General features: G+C 45.1%; 1 protein-coding gene across 14 annotated transcripts in view; it reads left to right on the top strand.

The window, feature by feature from the left end:
* LOC310817431 (shisa family member 6) overlaps nucleotides 1–21,235 on the top strand; it is a gene marked incomplete at both ends in the record, with an annotated part of 45,122 nt that extends 23,887 nt beyond the window's left edge. The window contains 6 exons of one of the 14 annotated variants that reach the window (XM_083688032.1): nucleotides 6,322–6,360; nucleotides 14,092–14,154; nucleotides 15,550–15,570; nucleotides 16,828–16,980; nucleotides 19,910–20,010; nucleotides 20,399–21,235. In XM_083688032.1, coding sequence (XP_083544158.1) covers nucleotides 6,322–6,360; nucleotides 14,092–14,154; nucleotides 15,550–15,570; nucleotides 16,828–16,980; nucleotides 19,910–20,010; nucleotides 20,399–21,235 — 1,214 coding nt within the window. Of the gene's footprint in view, nucleotides 1–6,321; nucleotides 6,361–14,091; nucleotides 14,155–15,549; nucleotides 15,571–16,827; nucleotides 16,987–19,909; nucleotides 20,014–20,350 lie in introns of all 14 variants that reach the window. The other 13 variants (XM_083688022.1, XM_083688031.1, XM_083688029.1 and 10 more) reach the window with 13 other exon arrangements.
* Between the last annotated feature and the right edge of the window lie 2,919 nt (nucleotides 21,236–24,154).

The raw sequence follows: 24,154 nt of genomic DNA, 5'->3' as shown, positions 1-24,154 counted from the left end.
TATCTTCCATTAAATGAAGTTCATATCCCTTTGTGATCTGAGTGGTATATTTACACAACTCGTAACAAATGCTTTAGTTGCGCACTGACAGAATTCTTTTTTTTGGAGAAGTTTCAATGTTGAGCTGAAAAACACACAAACAAGACGCCTGGACTAACCGTTCCCTTTGAAGACGTTCCATTATCACAGCTGAGGGGAGCTGGAATGATTCAGTCTCATTGTTTACAAATATAGAATATTTTGAAGTTGTTTATGTCACAGTTTGGGCCGTGTAAATGTTCGTTATCCCACAGTGGGATATCTCAGTGGAGGAAAAGATAGGCTATTACATGGACACTGCAGGAGTGCTTCTCTTCAGCATGCTCAGCCCTTGGGCAGTCCACAGACAGACAGCCTGGCTTTCCTCGAGAGTTACTTCCCCTTGACCTGTTTCTTCACTTTTGACGATCACTTCTCTACGTCCATTATGGATGTTCGTACTGGTTTGTTGACATTTCAAGGGCAGTGTTACATGGAGAAAACAGAGATTTAGGAGCACACAAATTATAGACAGACTGTACACATTTGCAAAACAGAAATGCAAGTTGTGACAGAGAGAAAAAAGAAAATAATAATTGAACTGGGTCTCACTCTATAGCAAATTCAGAAGTAATTTATGTTTTGATGGATTTGCTGTGTTAGATTACTAATTTCCAAACAAATTGGCACTGCCTTTCTGGAAATGAATTCTGTAGATTTCTTTCTCACGGCTGTTTTCTCTGTCTCAGCTTGGGTTCTTACTTAATTGGATCCTAGGAAGGCTCTGTCAGATAGCTCCCTAACCCCCCATGGTGACATGCCTCACCTCCGTCCCTCACACTGAGAGCATATTGATTGGCTTGCAGAGCTTTTAAACCAATTATCACACAGGAATTTCAGAAGTTAGTTTCCAAAATGTATTTGACAAAGTGAGTCATGTGTTTGGCTGCTTAGAGGATCACTTTAAGTGGTTGGACAGAGTTCGCTCTGTCAGGGGAAGCTTGGGAACTTGTTAAGTGAGAGAGGAGCCAACATGTTATTGATTTAGAATGCTGTTTAATTAAAGTTCACGGCTTTACTGAGGTTATATAACGGTCCTCTAGTCTTCTGTAGTGGCAGTGTGTGTAGTGTGTGTGTGTGTGTGTGTGTGTGTGTGTGTGTGCACGCGCGTGCGTGCGTGCCTGCGTGCGTGCGTGTGTGCCTGCGTGCGTGCGTCCGTGCATGTGTGTGCTCCCTTATCAGTAAGCAGATAAAAACGGACAGTGAAACATTGCCATTCACTCATATACCTGTCATAAAATTAATCTAACGGACAATTTACCCCTCACTAGTCTTAGTTTAATTATTTAGTGGACCCTGACGTTAATCTACTCTGTGCGCTGATCAAGGCTGGCGATGTGGCTAGTGGCACTTTTCTGAAATGTTAATAAAGTAGTAGCAAACTGAATAATACTGTTCTCGGCAGGAAGTTGTTAGCTTGTGGCTGCTCACTGATTCTCAATGACTTCATTAACTCATTACTATCATGAGTCATGGGCTCCTGTGCCAGCAGCAATTAAACCACAATAGAAAGGAGGGATGTCCTTGGGCTCCGCTTCGCTCCGCAGACTAACACGCTTTACTAGATATACCAGGGTGATTGACATATCAATAGGCACTGGGGTAGATTAACTGCCCTTAATCAATATTCAAATTTGTCTCATTAACGCCTTCCGCCCATGGCAGACTGTGAACACATTGTCAAGTACTGTTAGCTTTTGAGCTTTAGGCGCTGCGTAAAGCTACTAGCTGCTGTTGAGATAGGATATTCTGCTCATTAAAAGGGAATGATTTATCTTTGAGTTTGTTGGCTTTCTGATTTAATAGTCAGCTCAACTTTGGAACAATTAGATATTCAATGAAAAAGCCAAACAAAAGTTAAGTGACATCTGGAGGGCATGAAAGGTGACTAGCGTCTCTCCAACGCTCTGTTCGACTAGAACAACACTCCGATGGAGGCTGAAGAGATATATCTCACCAGCTCCTTTGTCATCGCTTCCTTTTTCACCCAAAGGCCAGACGGGATGGAATAAATCCTAACTCTCGATGAATATGTCAAGATATTAATTCAACTCTCCCCAGTCTTTGTGGAAACACATTTCTATTCATGAACCCAATCCTCCCCAGGCATGACACTGCATACTTATGTCTCTATTGTTCGACTCGGCCAAATAGTAATTAAATTGCAACTGGGGTCTTCCATCCCCCTGTGCGGACTCATAGAAGCCTTTATCTTACCAAATGACAGACAGTCAACTATGAAAAAAACATTCTTGTTTTCTGTTGCCGACAGCACCTTATGCTTTTGTGCACACAATTGTTTCAGTCCCATTGTTAATGAGTTTGGAATTAGCTCAGCATATTGGCAGGAGCCTGGAGTCCCCTGCTGAGTCTGATTGGACAGATGAAGGAGAGCAAAAGGAGTAATGGTGCGTTTGTGTGTATGTATGCGTGTGTATGTGTGTGTGTGTGTGTGTATGTGTGTGTGTGTGTGTGTATGTATGCGTGTGTATGTGTGTGCAAGTGTGTGCGTGCGTGCGTGCATGCATGTGGATGTGTTTCGAGTGTGTGTGTGTGTGTGTGTTTGTGTGTCTTTCAATATCAACCACTGGGTACAGGCATTGTATAACATGTCAAAACTGGCCTAGACATTTGCTTGACAACAGTGGTCTTATTGGGTGATTTTGGCAATATTTGTTGACACTGGCACTGGATGTAATCCTTCGTCCAATTGCAGTACTAATGACATGATGTATGCACAATCTGTACTTGGTAACATGCAAATATTTTCAGACGATGCTCTTTGCCTTGCTTCATACAATTGCTCATCTGGGAGAAACTGTAGATCGATACTGAGAGAGTGAGATGATTCTCTGAATGTCAGATGTGGTTTAATTCAAAGTCAGAGCAGCACTGCTTGGTAGAGTGGACTCTACGTTTCGCAAACAGCCTGGCGATGTGCCGGGAGATTGAGTCAAAAGTCTACCTCCCTCAGGAGGTCAAAGTTCGTTGATAGGTCAGGGGGAGGTCAGGGAGAGAGTCACAGATAGAATTGCGAAAAAGTACGATGTAGCCAAGCCTGTTAGCCATTTTAGAACATCTGTAGCTTTCACTGGTTTCATTTGCTGTCCTCCCCCCCTCTCTCTCTTCTCTCTTTCCCCCCTTCCTCTCTCCCTCTCCCGCAGCAGTGTTTCCATATAATGAGCTTGTGGACATGAGATGAGATATGATTCCTGGAATTAAAACAGCATTTTTCACTTTGATCATTCAAGAGTGTGAAGTACTGAAATATGACTATGCCCTCTCGCATTTTATCGAATCTCACTCCCCCTTTCCCTCCCTTTATCTTCTCCACGCTCGCTCACCCTCTTCTATCTGTGCTTGGGGGATTGCAATGAAGAAGGAACTTTAATGAAAAAAGCTTGTTTCAGAGCAGGCTGGTAAACTCTGACATCTTTGTTCTGTGCTGTGTCACAATGTGCTTTGATGCCTCACAATCCCAAACTTGTATCAGTTAAACATACATATTTAACATCATATACTACTTTACAAACCTCGGAAAACCTTTATTTTTCATTTGCATATACACAACAGTAGATAACAGTCAATATGTTGGTATTTCTTCTTCATCACTGTATAGCTGAAGAACCCTGCTGAATAACTCCATATAAAAGCTTTACATTTGCATTTTCTTATCCAGAATGACTTACAAATAAGTACCTTTGTCTAAAGTAAGTGAAACAACTATACATCACAGTCATCGCAAGTGATCTCGAAGAATAATTGCCAAAACACAGTCACAGTGCTAGTGAGAAAGCGAAGAAAACCATTTATTTATTTATTTCTTTACCTTCAAACCTATCAGATGTGTTGGTTTACTCTGCAGTGGTCTCCTGTTCCCTTATTGTGTAGGCGTCAGCTAATGGCAATCCTAACAAAAAAGAAAGATGACCTTAACAATAGCCATGTCAGATGCGGTCATCTAATATGGGTGCTCATGTGGGATGATGCTACAGTAGCAGCTACATAGCTAGCATCGTGGTTATGTAAGCAGCCGCACATCTCTAAGGGAGAGATAGCAACCCAACACACTCAGCAGGGAAGCAGTGGAGGGTGTGAAACAAGTCACACATACATACCGTACATGATATCTCACCCAGGCTGCTACAGCACCACAGGTACATGAAGAGAGGCCTATTGATTTAAATACACGAACAAGGAATGGCTAACAAAGTACCAAAACACACAACTGAGTGAGTTGCTGCTGACTGATGGGAAATACTGAAAAAGAAAAGAAAATTGCACTTAACATTCTTCACAGTTTTTTTTTATGTTTCCGCTGTCCCTTTGGTGGAAAATGGATGGCGGTATGCTGCTTCCACCTCCACAATAACACCGTAGAATATCCTTCTCAGATCAGGGATAAAAAGCCACAGAGGGAGAAAAGAGAAGAGGAAGCATAAATTGTTGACAGCATTTTGGAGCTCGGGGGCAGTGAGAATGTGAAATCTCCCCTCATCTCAGTGTGTGCTTTGTGACGATGTCACACATTTGTTCTTGGAATTACCTGTTTGCAGGTACTCCCCCTCATTGATTTCATGAGATAGTACTGTTACCGTGTGTGGGCCGGCGCTGGGAGCAGGAGAGCCAGGAGAGCCAGTAGAGCCCGTGGCGAGGTATTTACCCTGAGCACAAATCTAAATGAAAATCTCAGCAAACATTGACTCCCTCTGATGGGTAACAAGCAAGCGAGGCAGTCGTGGATATGCCACTGAGGTGGTTCCCTCAGTGCGGTGACGTCCCTGTTGTTAATCTGCTGCAGTAGAAATACACTGCAGTGTTTGTAGTGTAGTGTGGTGTCAGTAGAGGCTGGTGGAGGTAGAAAATAGGGCTCTTCAGTGATCAGTTTACCCAGACCTGACCCTCTTAGGTTCTCTGGACCAGGAGAGGCTGGTGGAGTTAGAAATCGGATGACAGGCTCATTGTAGTGCGTAGAATGGAATGGTATTAAGCACTAAGGATGAGCCTGTCTTTTGATTTCTGCCTCCACCAGCCTCCCCTGACCCTCAGAGATAACATTATATGTATATGTCAATAAATGGCTATTTGCTGCAAAACATTGATTGATTCATACAGAAAATCTATATTATTGGACAGGATGCCCAAGGTCATAGCAGTCTCCGATATCCTTGACTGACAGATTTCAATGTGTACATGTATCTTGGCCATATTCAGCGAGAAAGGCATTTCCTACAAACTGAGTACTGTTGTCGGGTAAATACATATCTCTCTTTCTTGGCCCTCCCTGAATTAAGTAAAGGAAGTACAGTACAACGTGCACAATGTGTGTGTGTGTGTGTGACTGGTTTTCTTTTGGGGGGGGGGGGGGATTTACATTTAGGGTTTATTTTTTCCATACACAGTCAGATCAGGGTGATGCATTACTCACAACACAGCCTCTAATGAACAAACTAGCGTATTCCATACAATATAACAATGACAGCCCAACGCAACCCCCCTGACCCCAAAAGCTACTCTGTGTCGGGTTATACCGGGAGTATTTGTGAGGTCAGGGCTTCTATACGCATCTGAACCCCCGAGCTGGGGAACGCAGCCCTGTATCTGTACGCCCAGTGTGGGAGGCAGGCAGTGTGAGGAGCTGATGGTAAATCGATAGTGATGGATCAAAGTGCCGCATGGCTGGAGCCCTGTTGTAACCGGGTGTAGAGAACATCACAGACTTCTACACCTCCTCTTCTCTCCTCTTTTATGTCCACGTTTCACCTCCCCCCCCGCCCCCTTTAGAGCTCTACGGCGTGCGGCTTTGTGTGCCACTGGATGCCGCATGCTGGATGACAGGGGTCGTTAACCTAGGGCTGACGCAATGGAATACAACCATAGCCAATATCCAACGTCATCACTAGCAATTAGTCATCATATGTTCATTGTACTGTGTATGTGTGATTGTTTGAGGTTCTAATGTATGTACGTACCATATCTTTGTGCCACTGACAAAATGTCTTGAATGAAATTAACCAATTATGATGGCTTCATTGAAGAATGGTTAGAGCTGGGTCTTTGGAGGTGTACATTCGAATGTGCATTGCTTATTTTATAACGTATAATGTTTATTGCTTGTTTTATAACACTGATTTTATCCTCTAAAACCTGACAAATGACATGTGAATGAATGTGAATGATTTTAATGTGGCCTCTGCCCTTTGCCCTTTCCTCCACTCATTGTGCCTGGTTCTTTTTTTTTAGGGGAACAGCATTGGCCGGTCCGCTCCCAGAGTCACCATGGTAGGAATGGCTGTTCTGTGTGTGGCGTAGGTCAACGTTGCCCCTAATCACTGATCCACAGTCAGATCTTATCTCATCCTCCTCACCGTTGATGTAAGGATTGGAGGTAGCGTGATCTGATCCTCGACCTGTACTCAGGGGCAATGTCTACCTGAAGCGTTTTGTCTGGTGTGGTGCAGTGCCTTCCCCATTGATCTATATCTAACCTCTAACCCCTAACTTCTGACCTCTAGTTCCTGTCTCTGTGTGTGTGGTGGCTGTGTGCATTGCAGTCTGTGTATGCTTGATTCCAAGTCCATGTAGATCAGTGGTGTGATAATGTTGGGTCAACTGCAATGGACTTTGTATAAGGAGGTGATCTCATCATGTTGATCATAGTCCCCCAAATAATTATTTGATAGTAATCAAATGCCAAGATCATATCGAACAGAAATTAATCTGCGGTGGATTTTGCAAGTTTTCTGACCTGCGAATATTACGTCCCTCATAGGATGTCCCTAAGTGGCAGTTTCAATTATCCTTCTCTACCCAAAGGATAAATCATATATACATTTAAACATTTTTGAAAAAAATAAATCAAGTTTGAGATCATCGTTCTTATTTAAGCTAAATGAGATGACCTCCCTGTGATGTTGATTGCAGTTAGCCCCTGTTGTTGTTGTGTTGCTCAACCTAAGCTGTCACCATCCCTCTCCACCAAGGGAGGCTGGTGGTGGAGGTAGAAATCGGAGGACGGCCTCATTGTAATGCTTGGAACGGAATGAGGAATTGTATCAAACGTGTGATTGATTCAGCACCATTCCTCATTCTGTCCCATGCATTACAATGAACCCGTCCTCCGATGTCTACCTCCACCAGACACCCCTACCTGCTCTCTCACCTGAACCTATACTCTCCCTTGTATGATGCCTACATGTCTGTTCTCCTGGACTCTCTCAGTCCCGGCCAGGAGGAGTCTTTAGAGGCGAGGATAAAGGCAGCTTTGAATGATGTTACTTCTCATTTCTTAAAGAAGACATCAGATAAATCTGTGCTTATCCTTGCTAGCAACGTGACAACCACCCCTCCTCCTCCTCACCAGGGAAAAAAACGTCTGCTTCCACCAATCCACCAATGAGCCGGTACTGTATATCTGTCTATCAACTGTTTCTGGAAATGCCATGTGATTCATGTTGGCTACAGTACCGTATGATTGTCAGAGGCAATGACATTGCTATCAGTGTTTTTCCGTTTTTCTTTTCCCATTTTTTTTTTATCAACAGGTTGTTTATTTGTTTATTTGTTGAGGATGGACAGGTTAGAAGAGGGCCAGCTATGAGGTCCGTCGAGGGCTTGAGCTAAATGACATGGAAACTCCTGGAGGACACCTTCAATAAAAGCCCTCATATTTTGTGTTTAACAGCAGGTCAGAGGTGTGGAGGGTGGTTCAGTGTTCATCATATTGCTAAATGATCCAGCTAGAATGCATCTCGCCCTCCTCCTGCCCTTGGCCCCCCTATTCAGTCTATCAAAGCACTTTGTCAGTAAAGATGGCATTTATAGAGGACCATTTCACCACAGCTCAGACATCTCAAGTGACTGCTATAGTCCTAGCATGACTCCGGGGTTATTGTGAGTTATTATATGATGAAGAATGCTCACAGAATTTGAAAACAGCCAATCTTCACTGGCATTCTAGAATAGACAATACACAACCCCCTAGGACATAAAGAACATTGTATAACAAGGTGTCTTCGCCAGTCCACAATGATCAGTGTTTTTCAAAGGGATATGAATTGATTGTAAGATATACAGTGGCATTGCTGTACAGTGCCCCCACATTTATGAATGAAATCCATATTTATTTGACCAATCGTTCACTGCGTCATTGTGCAGGCTGGCTACACTAACCCAGCAATAAATAATTTCCACTTCTGGCATGAATATATGAATGTAATTACAGTAGGTCATGTCGTTTATGATTAGCCTACCGGTATATTATTTTACAAGTCTGTCTGTGCTTAAGTCTAACAGTGAGAGGCTTCAGCACACTGTGTTCCAAATTAGCATTAAAAGCTACATTTGGAAGAAGCTCTATAAATATAACTTAAAGTATTACCGCTAGTGCCACAATTGGGTCAAATATAAGCTACACTTCCTATTCAAAACATGATGCTGTTAGTTTCTGCGAAGGAAGGATGTTCCATCCAGGGGCCAAAAATGTGTCCTCGCCCGAATGGAATGAAGCAGGGCTATTATGGCAGTTAACATTTAGCGATTAAATGTTAACACTCTTTGTCGGTTGTTAAATGCCAACCCCACCGTGGCTCTCAGCCCTCTGCTCCTCCGCTGTGAGGCGAGGGGGTGGAGAAGGGCAGGAGAGCCGCGCTGGCAGCACTGGCTGTCAACAGAGCCAGTGGGATATAGAGACCCCAAGTCTCCCACCTCTCTCGCTATGTATCTCTCCTTCTCCTTGCCTTCATCCCTCTCTCTCTCTTTCTCTCCCTCTTTCTCTCTCTCTCTCTCTCACATACACATGCACACGCACACGCACACGCACTCACGCACGAATGCACACACCTACACACACACACACACACACACATGCACATACACACACCTCACTGTGACAGGACGCTGCCAGCCTGTCTCCCTCCCTCCAGGGTGTCTAGCTGTGGCCAGACATCTCACCTTGGACGTGGTAATGGCTGGGATGTTGGTTTTTGTGAGAGGCAGAGAGAATGGCGAAGGGCACTCTGCGGTTGACCCGCGCTGTCCTGTGATTGGCCCCTACTGCTCTCCCTCTTCTCTTTTATCTTCTCTTTGCTCTCCTCCTCCTCTCTTCTCCTCTCTATTCTCTTTGCCCTCTCTACCCTCTCCTTCACATTCTCTTTCTCCCTCACCGCTCCCTTTCTTATTCATCTGCTCTCTCTCTCTCTCTCTCTCTCTCTCTTCTCTTCTCTTCTTTGTCTTTTCTCTGTGGCAGGCAGCAGCCCAAAACCCTTCAGGGTTTTCATTAGTTTTTGCTCTGTGACCTTCAGACGGCCATGTCTCCTGAGTGTACAGAGGACGCCTACGTAGGCCGAGCCGCTTGACTTATACAGCACTCTGGTCCCCTCTCTATTCTCTTCAACACTCTCTGGGTCTTAGCGTAGTCTCAATGTGGGCACTGGCTGGGGCGCCAGCAGGGGCGCCGGCAGGGGCGCTAGGGGGTGTCTGAAATATGATTGCTACTTTCAAGGCTGGAATATATATCTATATTTTTTTTTAAATTGCTGAATTGTCATAAACACACTACGCTACTCCACTCATCTGAGCACAGGCGAGACAGAGCTCTGGTCATTTCACCTGTTACCGCTGACACACATCGCAGGGTTTGGACGTCCTTTTTTTTGCGCGGGTAGAAAACAGAGCCTGATGAGTTTCAAAATGTGCATAGAAGAAGAGCCTGGGGGTGACGTTAGGAAAGCCAGCACTGGGGGCTGTACAGCTGCTCAGGAAAATGCTCACTGATGACCTTGCTTGTTTGCTGCTCTTGCTTTTCAAGGGATTACTGATTGCCAGGCTTCTCTCCTCTCCTCTCCTCTCCTCTCCTCTCCCTCTCCCACTCCCTCTCCTCTCCTCTCACGGAAAAAAAATACATTATAGATCTTGGAATGTCAGAAGGACTCTAAAGCTCCCCCAGAAAACTAAATATTCAAATGACTCATCTTGTTTTGGCAGAGTGGTGCAGAGAGATCCTGATTATCTATGTGAGGGGCTTTTCAATCGTCTGAAGTGTTGAACACTTCTCCTCTCCTTCTCTTCATCTGTGCTGAGGTGGAATTTAGACAGGCAAAAGTAGATGCCCCGGGGGTTCCACCATTTTGCTCTCTCGCCTATACTGTGTTTTTCTATGTCAGAAATACAAATAAACATGATGAAAAGCGTGATGGAGAGGAGAGGAGGCGAGGACGAGGAATTAGACTATTGAGATAAACTTGAAGTGTTTACAGTAACAACCCTAAACGCAATTCTGTGCTTGATTTCACTTCTGTTCAAGGTGAAAGTTTTGGGTTTGATTGTGCATGTGTACTTAGTGTGTGTGTGTGTGTGTGTGTGCGTGCATTTGTGTATGTGCGTGTGTGTGTGATGTTTTAAGTGTGATTAAATGATATAATATGATGATATATGGCAAGCAAATGTCAGAACCATGAGTCACCTGTGGTCCATCTGGATGTTACTAAGCAGGCTCACAGAAGTGGTGTGTTCGAGGAAGTATCAGGTGTGAAAATAAGACCGTTTATGTGATACAAGCAATCTGTGTACACAGGGTGGGAGATGGTCTCCTACAGTATGGAACCATGTTCTGATGACTCAGCCTGACTGACACCAGCTAACGATAGCTAACAGCTGCATCATCAAGATGCCGAAAGAAAAAACAGCAATTTAGCAATTTAGATTGGGACCCTGCTTAACCCACCGATCTGGGGTTACTGCCAATCAGAAATAATCACCCCACAGTGTAATTATACCGCCTCAGAAAACAGTACTTATCTACACTCTCCTATATCAGAGAAGCCAATAGTCAGGCAGTTGGTCCATCCAGCCAGTTCCATCCCTCCCTCCCTCCCTCTCTCTCCTTCTCTCTACTCCCTCTCTCCCTTTCTCCCTACCTCCATTCTTTCCCTCCTTCCCTCCCTCCCTCTCTCCCTCCCTCCCTCCCCATTCTCCTCTTGTCATGGATAAAGATATCTGGAGCTCCTTCAGGGTGAGAGGGGCCCAGTGTGCAGAGTCAGCCTGAGGAGGATGAGAGAAGGCTGGGGTGTTAGGGGCTGATAACCAGCCTCTGGGCTCCAGGGGTGGTGGTGGTGGGTGGTGGATAGTGGGGTGCTCTCTCTCTCTCTAAAAGACAGTTAATTGGTCCCCAGATTACAGCAGGATCATTGAACTGGGGTGTTTGTTCTGTCTCTTAATTAGGACCCAATACAGAGCAATGGCTCTCTGCTTCTCCGCCCCTCCTCCCCTCCCTCTCTCTCTCTCTCTCTCTCTCTCTCTGTGTAACAATGCGCTGTGCAATGTTGAGGACAGACTAGAGATTATTTGCGGATAAAATAGTTAAGACACTTAATCTTTTCATAGGTACAGTACATAACACTATTTGTTAATTGGCCTAATTATTGGTGAGTAAAGAACTAAAAAAGGAATCTCTCTCTCTCTCTCTCTCTCTCTCTCTCTCTCTCTCTCTCTCTCTCTGCAAGGCCGAGTTGGAAAGTTCTGTTTGTGAGATAGTTTTTATAATAATAATTTAAGTTGTGTTAGCCAATGGGTATTCTCAACGGTATTCTCTCCTGACTCTGATGACCAACCCCCTGTGGTACTTTTAATGAACTAGAGTTCTGAGCTGCTTCAGCTTACTTCTCACTGTCCCATGGATTACCGTACACTGGTGGGGCGTGGTGCACTACACTTTGACAGAACAGTGTGTGTGTGTGTGTGTGTGTGTGTGCGTGTGCGTGTGCGTGTGTGTGTGCGTGTCAGAGAGCCTTCTTGATTTCCAAGAACATGTACATTAATATATTCAGCATGCCCAGCCCCACACATCTGTGACTGCAATACTGAACATTTTCTCTCCAGCAACCAGCTCTGACTGCAACTGCCAAGTTCTCCTTTCAGATATGAACCCCCCCCCCCCCCCCCCGCGCCCCCCCGCCCCCACACCCCCACACCCCAGCACAGACACACTGAAAACACATCACATCTTTCTATATAACTCCTGCAAATATAGAAAAGCATCATGCAAGTGCAGGGTTCCTCTCTCCGCTCTCAGCTCTGTGACATATGTAAATGGGGGCTTCACCAGCCGGTTCTAATGCATTTTTAAACAGGCCCAACAGCAGACAGAAAATGAACGCGTCTCGACGGCGGAACATTCTATGGTGGGTCCTCCATCTATCGCTGGCTGCTCACCAGCCTCTCTCACACACAGACACACACACACACACACACACACAGACACACACACACACACGCACACACACATGCCCGCAGAAACGCACGCAAGTGCATGCACGCACACACACGCACGCACACACACACACACACACACACATACACATACGCACACACACACACACACACACACACACACGCGCGCGGACGGACACACACGCACACACAGACACACGCGCGTGCGCGCGCACACACACACACACACACACACACACACACACACACACACACACACACACACACTGGGAATGGCTGTCATTCATCACCTCTCTCACAACAATGGGCTCTTTAAAGGGACCATCTTTCAACTAAAGTGCTGCCAAACTACAGTGCCCAGCCAAGCAGTGCCCTCTCCCTGTCTGTCATCCCAAAACTATCTACCAGGTCTGGATGAGCAGTGGGGAATTAGATGAATCAGGTGTTTAGATCCTGTAAATGAACACTGAGGTTTGCACCAGTGTAGGCCGGTTGGAGGTAGAAATCGGAGAACAGGCTCATTGTAATTACAACGCTCCATGCATTACAATGAGCCTGTCCTCCGATTTGTACCACACATACTCAGAAGACCTGGCTTGGACCACACATAGAAGACCTGGATTGGACCACACATAGAACACCTGGCTTGGACCACACATACTCAGAAGACCTGGCTTGGACCACACATAGAAGACCTGGATTGGACCACAAATAGAACACCTGGCTTGGACCACACATAGAAGACCTGGATTGGACCACACATACTCAGAAGACCTGGCTTGGATCACACATAGAAGACCTGGCTTGGACCACACATAGAACACCTGGTTTGGACCACACATAGAACACCTGGTTTGGAGCACACATAGAACACCTGGTGTGGACCACACATAGAAAACCTGGATTGGACCATGCATAGTCAGAAGACCTGGCTTGGACCACACATAGTCAACCATACAGACTAGATCAACCCAAAGACTGAAAGAAAGAGCATCAGTGATCAACGACAAAGGAATCGGCTTTCTCAATTGGGAGTCATCATATCTCTAAATAATGGTCACATTTCAGTGGGCTCTTTTAGTGAGAATATTATGTGGTTCAGTGGAGCCTGTCCTTCGATTTGTGCCTCCACCAGCCTCCCCTGACGTGGTTGGTGTACTGTATCATCATGATTGCTTTTTCTTTAAATGGGGTCTTGTCTTTTCAATAATGCAGTTTTCAAAGACTTAGGGAGCGCGTCATGTCCCATGTCCGAGTGAATTATAGATGGCCTGTGTGTATGCCGGCTTTTTTCTTTTTAATGTTTTACTTTCTCACTTTCCCAGACTAATGGCTTGGCTATGATGGAACTAATAAGTCTCCATCTCTTTACAATCCGATTTGTCATGCATTCCCTTTTCTCTACCTTTCTTTGCCATGATATCCATGTCCTTGTCTAATGGAAGTTAAAGGAATACTTCAACCTCAAATACAAGTTGTCCTGATGTTTTTAAAACAGTACCTCAAAAAATTGTCTTAGAGGCTTGAGAACTGCCTCCAAATTCATATTTCCAACCTACCGTTTAGAAAATGCTGTTGACAATGAGGTTTGGTTGAAGACAGTTTTTGAGGTATAAAAACATCTGACAAAACTTTATTTGGGTGAACTATCCCTTTAATGATGCCCATTACAGCGTAACTCACAGCTTGTACTAATCACCTCCCTATCCATTGCTAATGCTCAGATACCCAATGCTTTCTCATGAGCATTGAATGAATCTTGCATTACTTTTTTTTTCATTGCAGGTACCCATCAACACAACTACAACCACATGGGTCTAGGTAGCCCAACACGCACACCTAAGAATGGTAAGGAAAGCTAACAAATTAGCATCACGACACTACCACTGTATTCATAGGAATACAGGCCACCGGAAACGCAGCCGCAATTGAGACGATAACTTTGAAATAGTGGTTGACATGAATGTGTGAAATACTCCTCGACACAAACCCTCTTTAAATGTCCGACTGCCAATCCATTCTCTTGCTGAAAAGGAGGGTTCCTTTAAAGATAGAATCATGTGTCACATCTCATGGCCATGAACATTTTTCTTTGAGCGAATGAATGCATCTGAGCGCAGACTCACTGTCCATCTCAGAAACAATTGGCTGAGGATCAAGTTAATGTTCTGTTAAGGTCATGCTGTCCCCTGGTCCTATTGAACATGTGCACGTTAAGATGATCAAGTCCGTCTCATCCCCAAATCGAGTGTTATTGCTATAACCTCATGCTCAATTTGAGAAAATCACCCCTAGTTTTATTACAAATGTCATTTAGGTATTTCTCGTGCCAATTTTTCGATTCATTCTTCAAACAGCTTGGGCTAGGGGGCCAGGGAGGGGGGCCGAGCGTGTAGCTTACACAAGGTCAAAGAGTGATGAGAGGATAAAGAGAAGAGAAAGATGAAATGAAAGAAAAGGAGAAAATCCAATGGCTTTCGTGTTTGTTTAGCTTTAACCTCTCTGGTCACTCCTCTCCCCGCCGACTGATTTCTATTCTGTTCAGGCTCCACACATGCTGTAGTAGCTTTCACCCTCCAATGGTCTGGGGTTTGTAGTCTTAACTTATTGTGTGTACAGATTCAATGTTCCATTTCACACACATAGGCCTACAGCATTTCACATACATAGGCCTATGGGCTCATTGGAATGCATGGAATGGAATGAGGCATGGTATCTTTGATGGTTGACATTGGAATGCATGGAATGGAATAAGGCATGGTATCTTTGATTCCATGCATTCTAATGAGCCCTGTCCTCCGATTTCTTCCTCCACCAGCCTCCACTGGCATACAGATAAGCAAACTGCATCCATGGAGAAATCCCTGTGAAATCTATGGAAAACAGGAGAAATCCTTTTCAACAGCACATCTAACACACAAGCTTTGATCAAAGGAGACATAAAAGCCTTGGAATTACAGTTTGCCGTGCATTTTCTAGATAAGGCTTAGGACTGCGACCGCTGGTGTGCTCTGAATGGAACTACCACTATTTTTCTATAAAATGAAAGGGATGATGTGATCCTGGCTTACATTAGTTGCATTAGTACATGAAGGCTCATTTGATGTGAGTCCTTTTTACAGGTATTTGCTGTGCTGATTATATTGAATCTTACATTTCGAGGTATGGGTGGGGTTTGTCTGAATGCTGTTTCACCCCATCAACATGTTTCTGAAATGTTTGTTTTTTATTTGGGTTTGGTAGCTCACCGATCATTGAGACGTGGTAAGTCACGCACGCGCGCACCCACTCACTCATGGCACTCATTGCTCTCACTCATGGACTCCATACACCATACAACACACACACACACACACACACACACACACACACACACACACACACACACACACACACACACACACACACACACACACACACACACACACACACACACAGCCGTTGTACTTTTCTCCTTTTCCATCTAGTGAGTGATGTGTTCGTACTGTGGTTTGTGATATAGCAGTGAAATGTATTTAGTTCCAAGGTAGCTAACAGCATGACACAGTAGGAGCCCATTTTCCCCATGTGGAAGGAGTATGGCAGACAGTTCTCTCACACATAACTCCCTGTCCTCCCAACACTCACCCCCTTCCAGCTCCCCGGACCCCTGCTGTCATCTGGCACTCCACCTACCCCCCCCCCCCCCCCCCCCCTCCTCTCCCGAGTTGTTTCCCTCCCCTCACTTCTCTCACTTTTCTCTCTCCTCTCCTTTCTTACTTCTCCTCCTTCTTTTTCATCCCTCTTTCCTCCCCTCTCTTTCTCTCTGCTCCCTCTCTCCTGCAGCAGTCACACAGCCCTATTTTTATCTGTCCGTTGGAGCCAGGGCTGGAGCCGCACCCATGCCCGCTGCTCCGCACTGCATGACAGGATCACAGCCCACAGGGGAGAGAGGGAGCGAGGGAGATTAGGGGGGGGGGGGGGGGGGAGGGAGAGAGAGAAAGAGAGAGAGAAATAGAGAGATGGCGGGGGATAGAGCGAGGTCGAGAGGGATACAATTAAAAAGTACAGATGGATAAAGAAAGAAAGAATGGGAGGGGGGGAGAGAGAGAGAGACAGACAGACAGACAGACACAGACACAGACACAGAGAGAGACAGACTCTCTGGCATGGTCACATGGTACGAGTCACGACCAGGGCAGTGCCTGGTTCCCCACTGCCCCTCAGATCAGAGCAGACACTGTCACAGTCAGGGTCACTCTGAAGTACACATCTGTTGTCCTGTGTAGTGTTGTTGGCTTTTTCTGGACCGCTATTACCTCCCGTTATTACAGCCCTTTCTCACCTGTCAAGCCTCTACCAAACGCTCACAGAGCGCGGGATGACCACCCTATCTCACCCACCCCCCCACCTATCTACTCCTCACCCTTCCCTCCCCTTCCTCAGCAGACGTGCTCTGTGATCGTTGCCTATGGTCTGATGTGGGACTTTTTTTTTCGTAGGGAATCTGCCCATTGTGCTTGTTTTTGTGTGTCTCCCTAGAGAACACTCGGACGAGCGGTATCCTGACCTCGCAGACGGAGCCGTACGACCTGTCCTTCTCTCGCTCCTTCCAGAGTCTGTCTCACCTGCCACCGTCCTACGAGGCGGCGGTCAAAGCCGACCTCAACAGATACTCCTCCCTGAAAAAACTCAGTAGGTGTCTCTTAAGTTCACTGCTAAAAAAAACCAACCTAAAATAACGCTGAGTAGGCTTCCTGCCTCTCCCAATGACCTGCATGTTAAACAAACTGCATTCATTAGTGCTGCTGCCTCGACTTGGCATACAAGAAGGACGATGAGGAATATTCCTTTATAATTATGTCGTGATATGATTGATACCTGAACACTTTTTAGCATGCTGGACCAGCACTGACGTCCTATTATACTTTAATAACCACAAGGCTTCTCTCTCGGTGGAGATCACTTTTATTCCAGACACCTCTCGGTAGGTCCAACATTAGCCTTACCGGTCCAACTTTTCCGCTAGAACCCACTCCTTCAACTCCCTCTCTCCTCATCAACTCTCCAAAATAAGAGTCCTCACATAAAACTGCCTCACAGTCTTGGATAAAATTAGAAACCATGAGTCATTGGTATTTCATGCTTCTACCCCTTGCCCCCCTTTTAAAGACTCCTCTTAAGCCTCTATAAAATCAGAAACCATGAGTCATTGGTATTCCATGCTTCCACACCTCCCTCCTCCCGTCCCATATTAAAGACTCCTCTTAAGAGAGGGAGCAGGCAAGGCATGCCACTATCTACGCTGGGAGCGTATAACTGCATTAAGACATTCCTCGCGCCCGAGCTACGGTCTGTATTGATTTAGTGTAGTAGGGTGGATTTCTGCTACGTAATGAGGTCTCATCTCATGATATTCTCTAAGTGGAACGCAAATACTCCTTAAGGCTTGTGTAATTGCATCATGGCTGTTCTATTTGGTTGCTGGCTCGGGACCAACGGCAGGGAATCGTAACGTACACCTCAATACGTTACTGCTGACTCACGTAGGCTGGTGGAGGTAGAAATCGGAGGACAGGTTCATTGTAATGCATATAATGGAATGAGTAATGGTACAGGTCCAAACACACGTGTTTGATACCATTCCCACCCATCCATGCATTACGATCCGATCCTCCTATTTCTGCCTCCACCCGCTTCCCCTGACACAGAGAGGAAATGAGGACTCCTGAAGTTCATATCTAGCTTGCTTTAATATTCTGGGCATAAAACAAAAACATGATTCTCCTCGCTCTTGAAGCACTCTTGTGCCGAATCATATAATCAGATGTCGTCCAATAGCACTGAGTCCCACAGTCCAGTCAAACCCACAGCATAAAAAAAGAAAAACGTAGAAACTGTCCTCAGGCGATGTCAACCCATCCTAGCAGCCGTTTTCTGCTTCCAAAGCAAATCATTTGTTGTAGCAAATAGCCAAAAGGCTCTGCCGGTTCCTTTTGTTACTCTGCTAGTGTCTCATGGTGATTGATCATGTTGGATTGTGCTGGAGGGGAGATAGAACAGCATTTTCTTTGTTGGAATAATGAAAGTAAAGCTCTGCCTCTTCTTATGAATGTTAATGGACGTTTAATTGAAAGCAAAGTATATACTCTGCGCAGAGCACACAGTCATAAGTTATTCATTCATTCCTTTTCAGTTTTGAGCTGAACTTGCCTGATTCACTATAAGGATTTAGAGTTTGTACTATACTGTAGTCCATTTTCTTATCTATAAATAACTCCTCTAGAAATTAATGACTTCTTGCTTTTATTTTCTATTTGATTCATTCTCATAAATGTATTTTTTGTGTTTGTTTATCATTTCATTTCATAAAGGTCAAGCCAATCCCCCTTCAGCATCATAATCATTTCATGACCAGCGTTTCTGAGAAATGACTGATCATAGCTGATGTTTCTGCGGATTTGTATCCATAATTGACATCGACAGGATATTCTACTGAGTGTTCTTTGAGTTCTGAAGAATCTCAATAATTCATTAGTAGCAGAATGATATTAGCGTTCACCTCAACATTACTTTAGCAGTTAACAGTTGAGACCCCAAGGACATCAGGCTAGGCAAATGGTGTCACATCATCTTTGTGGGGATGAACCTTTAAAGATGTTCTCTTTTTAATAATTTAGCCACAGCTCTAGTCAGTCATCTTTTTAACAGGAGGTGTGTGTGTGTGTGTGTGTGTGTGTGTGTGTGTGTGTGTGTGTGTGTGTGTGTGTGGGTGTGTGGGTGGGTGGGTGGGTGGGTGTGTGTGTGTGGGTGTGGGTGGGTGGGTGTGTGTGTGTGTGTGGGTGTGTGTGTGTGTGTGTGTGTGTGTGTGTGTGGGTTGGTGTGTGGGGTGGGTGTGTGAGTGTCTTTGTGTGAGATACAAGGGTAGGATATTGTGTGTGATATCACACTCCTTGACAGAGCTCGAAGTTCATGTAAAACTACATTCACATGTCTTGACCAGGGGAGGCTGCTGCTGGAGGTAGAAATCTGAGGATGGGCTCATTGTAATTCATGGAATAGAATTCCAGTCCATGCATTACAATGAACCCATCCTTCGATTTTTATCTCCACCAGCCTCCCCTGGTCTTGACCTGCTGTTGTATCACATAAGCTTGAGTATGAGTTCCTGTCTCAAGGACTTATTGGTACTTTAAAATTCACACGTGACGCAGCGGAACAATGACTCAATTAACATTTGTGTGTACACTGTCTGGGTGGTGCATGCATGCAGTATGACAATGTTTGTTTACAGACTTTTACACGACCTTTGGAAAGTTCATCCCAACAGCCAGCCATGCCGGTAGAATTACAGATCCAGACAAGGTTGTTGCTGCATGTTATATTGTCTGACCCCACCTCTTCTGCCTCTCCCTCTTTTTTCTATTCTCCGCTGCAGACAAAGAGGTTCGCATACAGATGGATTCAGATATTACACCGCACGTAATGTTGTCTTACACACTTAACCTTCTCTCTCCTACTCCCCAACCTATTCTCTCTCTCCCTTCTCGCTCCATTTCTTGCTTTCTTTTTCTCTTTTCTTGCCCATCTCCTCTTCCTCCCCCTTTTCTCTTCTTCTCTACAGCGGATAGAGAAGTAGATGAGTACTACTCCCGTAAGCGTCACCTGCCTGACCTTGCCGCCCGAAGCACACTCCCCTTACATGTCATCAAAATGAACCAGGAACAGGTGGGTACTTATCAGTCTTTCAATATTCTATATGATTTGAAATGCACTGGCGTTTGAAATCAAGAACTTGCATCTGTTCTGATGCTCTGTTTGTGTGTCTGTACTGCTGCTGGTGGCAATCGTAAAGGGATAGTTCATTATTTTACAACTTATAGTCAGATGGTTCCTTACCTTGAAGGTAGGCTATGGGCCAGGAGAAACCATGTAATCCTTGGCTCAGAACCATGGATTACAGTTTTTCCTGGCCCATAGAGGACACAAGGATCCTTTCATTGCCCCTCTGGGAATTAGTAAAAAATATATGAATTCATTGATTATTCATTAATTCATTCAACAGCAGCAGCAGCAGCAGCTCCAGCAGCAGCTCCAGAGCCAGCCCCTGCAGGCCCAGGTGTCCCAGCCCCCTCTGCAGCAGCAGCCTCCCCAGCAGCAGCAAGCCCCACAGAGGCAGAGGCCCCGCCGTGTTCAGAGGGCAATGTCCCAGGACCGGGTCCTGTCACCACAGAAGGCCCCGGAGCAAGACTACAGCACGTCCTCCCACGGGATCTCCCCGTACGGAGGTCGGATCCTCTCTGACGAGCAGCTCCTGTCCGCCGAGCGCCTGCGATCGCAGGAGCGGCTGATGGCACAAGACCGGCTCTTGTCCCAAGAACGTCTCTTCTCCAAAGACCGACTGTATTCCAAGGATCGACTGTTGTCGCAAGATCACCTCTACTCGAAAGACCGCCACTTTTCACAAGACCGCCTCTATTCACAAGATCGCCTCTACTCCCAGGACCGCCTCCTGTCCCAGGAACCTTTGCTCTCGCCGGACAAGCTGATGTCGCTGAAACGTGGCATAGTCGGCAGTGTGTCCGGGGGTTTCCGCGGCAATGACAAGTCGATGTCGCGCGCCACCTCGCACACAGACGTGTACATGCCCATCACACCTCTCATGGACCGCTACAAGATGACCAAAATGCACTCCCATCCCAGTGCCTCCAACAACGCCGCGGCGACGACCCCAGGCCACTCCAACACGCTAGCCATGAACCACACGGCTTCTAAGAGGCAGCAGTTTGCCTCCAGACGAACCCACACTGTGGAGCAGCTGCACTACATCCCCCAGCATCACCAGCAGCAGCAACAACAGCAGCAGCAGCAGCAGCAGCAGCAGCAGCAGCAGCAGCAGCAGCAGCAGCAGCACTACCGGACCGGAAGCAAGACTGAAGTGACTGTTTAACGCTAGCACGTTAACCACTAATCGTTAGCACGCGCGGAAGTGTGAGTGTGGGAGAGGGGTAGGGGTAAGGGGACACTGGCCTTGTATGAAGGTAGGATACTTTTGTGTGTGATGTAATTTCACACTCCGTAGCTCAGTTTCCTGCAAAGTCAATCAGTTAGTATAATCACATTTCTTGGCCTTGTCAGACTTCAACAAAGAACAAAGAACGATCCGTACCGTGAGAGACTGGAGCGATACGTGCTTAAGTTCATAAGTAGACACAAGCCCAGCAAAGACTGAACCCATGTGAACCCATATACAGGTGGATGGACTATGGTACAATAAGATGGGTGTTGTCTATTAATCTACTGTTATTCCAGTGACCCTCAGCACCAGCTCTCCTCTATTCTATCAACCTATCTATCCTTCAACCAATGGGCTCCAGCTCACAGGGCACTCTTATGGGAGGACATGGATCACATCTGAATATGGAGACTTTAGCAGTCTCCCTGTCCCAACACCAACTATTCTGTGGACTTTTATGAAGGTAATTCTTAAGGGCTTTGCATGGTTAAACACAAGGGCCGAAGTCTCCATGACTTCTGTTGTGAAACACAACTCGACCACGGCTGATGAACCGGGATGAACCTGTAATAATAACTTTATAAATATATAAATATAAACTACCGTTTGTAATTCCAGTCCTACTCATAGCTATAGAGAACCTTGAAATACATTGAAACTGATGTTACAGTACTAGCACTTCTATCGGTGCCTCTGACAAATGTTTCATTTTTCTAAAAAACGAAGTGGTTTCGTGGGTTAAAAAGCACAATCAATTAAGAGTTTTGTTTCTGTTCTGTTCTTTCGTTCATAAGTTTGGTCGGTGATGGCTACAGTAGCTCGTATCAGTTTGTTATTAAAGCAATGGCAGGTTTCTTTGCTTCCAGTAGATGATTGTAAATAAGCTATTTCTAGAGGCAGTATATGGAAAAGTCTGTACTGGTTGGCTTTTGTATTAGACTGTCTGTTTTCAGTAGACTCTGAACGAATTATAAATCATCACAGTTTTGTGAGTTCAGCCTAGAAAACCCACTTAACCAAGTATTTGACAGGATACATTACTACTATAATGTGTGTGTGTCAGGGGAGGCTGGTGGAGGTAGAAATCAGAGGACGGGCTCATTGTAATGCATGGATGCAAACATTTGATACCATTCCTTATTCCATGCATTACATTGAGCCCGTCCTACGATTTCTACCTCCACCAGCCTCCCCTGGTGTGTGTCTTTTCAACTCTGTTTGTAGTATGAGAAAGGAATGAATGTGTTGTTGATCAAAAAAAATATACCACTGTTCATATTTGGATGTAGACTGTGTGCATTGACTTAAAAGAGAAGTTGGACATTATGATGATGGATACTAATGCTTGTTGCAGTAGGGTCAAATAAACCATCCATATTTTTCTAAACATACATGATTATTTCAAAAGGAGTAGTTTTTTTCTTCTAGTTGTTCAACCTGCCTTAATTTTCTTTACCTTTGATGAATAATTGAGAATAGAATTACCTACAGTATACACCAACTATTTTCAAATCAAGATATTCAAATTGAATTCAAAGTGGAAGCTAAGTGTTGAAGCACTAAGGGAACACAGAAGTGGGAATCATTTTATGTCACAAAACCGTACATTCTGTTTCTCTCAGGCAGGGTCACACCTCCCATACCATAATATGTCACTCTGACAGACAGCTTCATCTGACAGGTTAACCATCAAATATGCCACAAACGCAGGTCAAAGCACTATTTTACTTTGACATCTGAATTAATACCCCTGACTTTAACGCCAGCCAGTGCAATTTCCGTCCTTCTTTAAATTCATCAAACTCCAGGGGTGCGAACGGCAATTCTCACAGCAAACAACAGACTCGCAATCACAATCCTCCACAAACACAGAAGAGGGGGGGAAATAAACGGAATAAGGTCGGGTTTCCAATTTGCACCGATCCCCCTAACCCATCAGCATTTAGATGAAAATATGACTCTGCAATCAAAAGGAATCTACGTATGGATGGGGAAAGTAAGTGAAGCGTACGAGGTAAGATGGTCAGGCGCTAGTGTTGGCGCTGGCACTGCAGTGGTAGAACCCCTCCTACAGGACAGTGAGTAGAGAAGCCCGAGAACAGGACTTTCTATAAAATAATCAGGAGCGTTCCAGCTGTCTTTCCACATCCTATAATGCAATAAGTTGCTCAACAGTACAACACTATTTCATTCCTGAACTCCTCAAGTTTTAATGCTGACAAGGTTGAGGACAGAGAGGGCTTCTTTTGTTCATTAAAAATTGAGTTTTAGCTGTCTGGGTTTTTTCATTTGTTCTATGCTTTTGTCATTCCTGTTAAGCCACCCAGAAAGGATTGTCATCTTTGAAATGGGAAAGGAGCATTTTTGAGCGGGGTTTAATATATAAAAATGTCAACATGTTTCATAAGCACTTTATCCCTAGAACCCATTGCACTCTGAAACCCATTGAAAGGACAAAGAAACTAGACAATGGGATTCCATTGAGCCACAAAAGGAAGCATGATGTACTGTACCTAGGAACACTACACGTCTCCACATTGAATCTTTCTCTGGTTAAAAATAAGTTACAATACAGTACATTAGTAATTTGACAAACCAGTCCAGTGGCCATACAGACACAGCCACAGCAGTGGAGGCTAGTGGTGGTAGAAATCGAGAGTTGATTGTGTGTTTTACATTCCTGCACCAGTCGAGTTGTTTATATGGACAACTGTGCCATGCGGAGTCACAACATCTCTCATCACTGCATGTCTCTGCTTCAGGGGAGGCTGGTGGAGGTAGAAATTGGAGGACGGGCTCATTGTAATGCATGGAATGGAATGAGCAATGGTATCAAACATGCATGGGTGATGC

The sequence above is a fragment of the Argentina silus genome (genome assembly GCF_951799395.1).
Source record: "Argentina silus genome assembly, chromosome: 16".
Classification (NCBI taxonomy): domain Eukaryota; kingdom Metazoa; phylum Chordata; class Actinopteri; order Argentiniformes; family Argentinidae; genus Argentina; species Argentina silus.
Note: the sequence above shows the minus strand (reverse complement) of the source record. Positions and strands in the feature narration are given on the sequence as shown.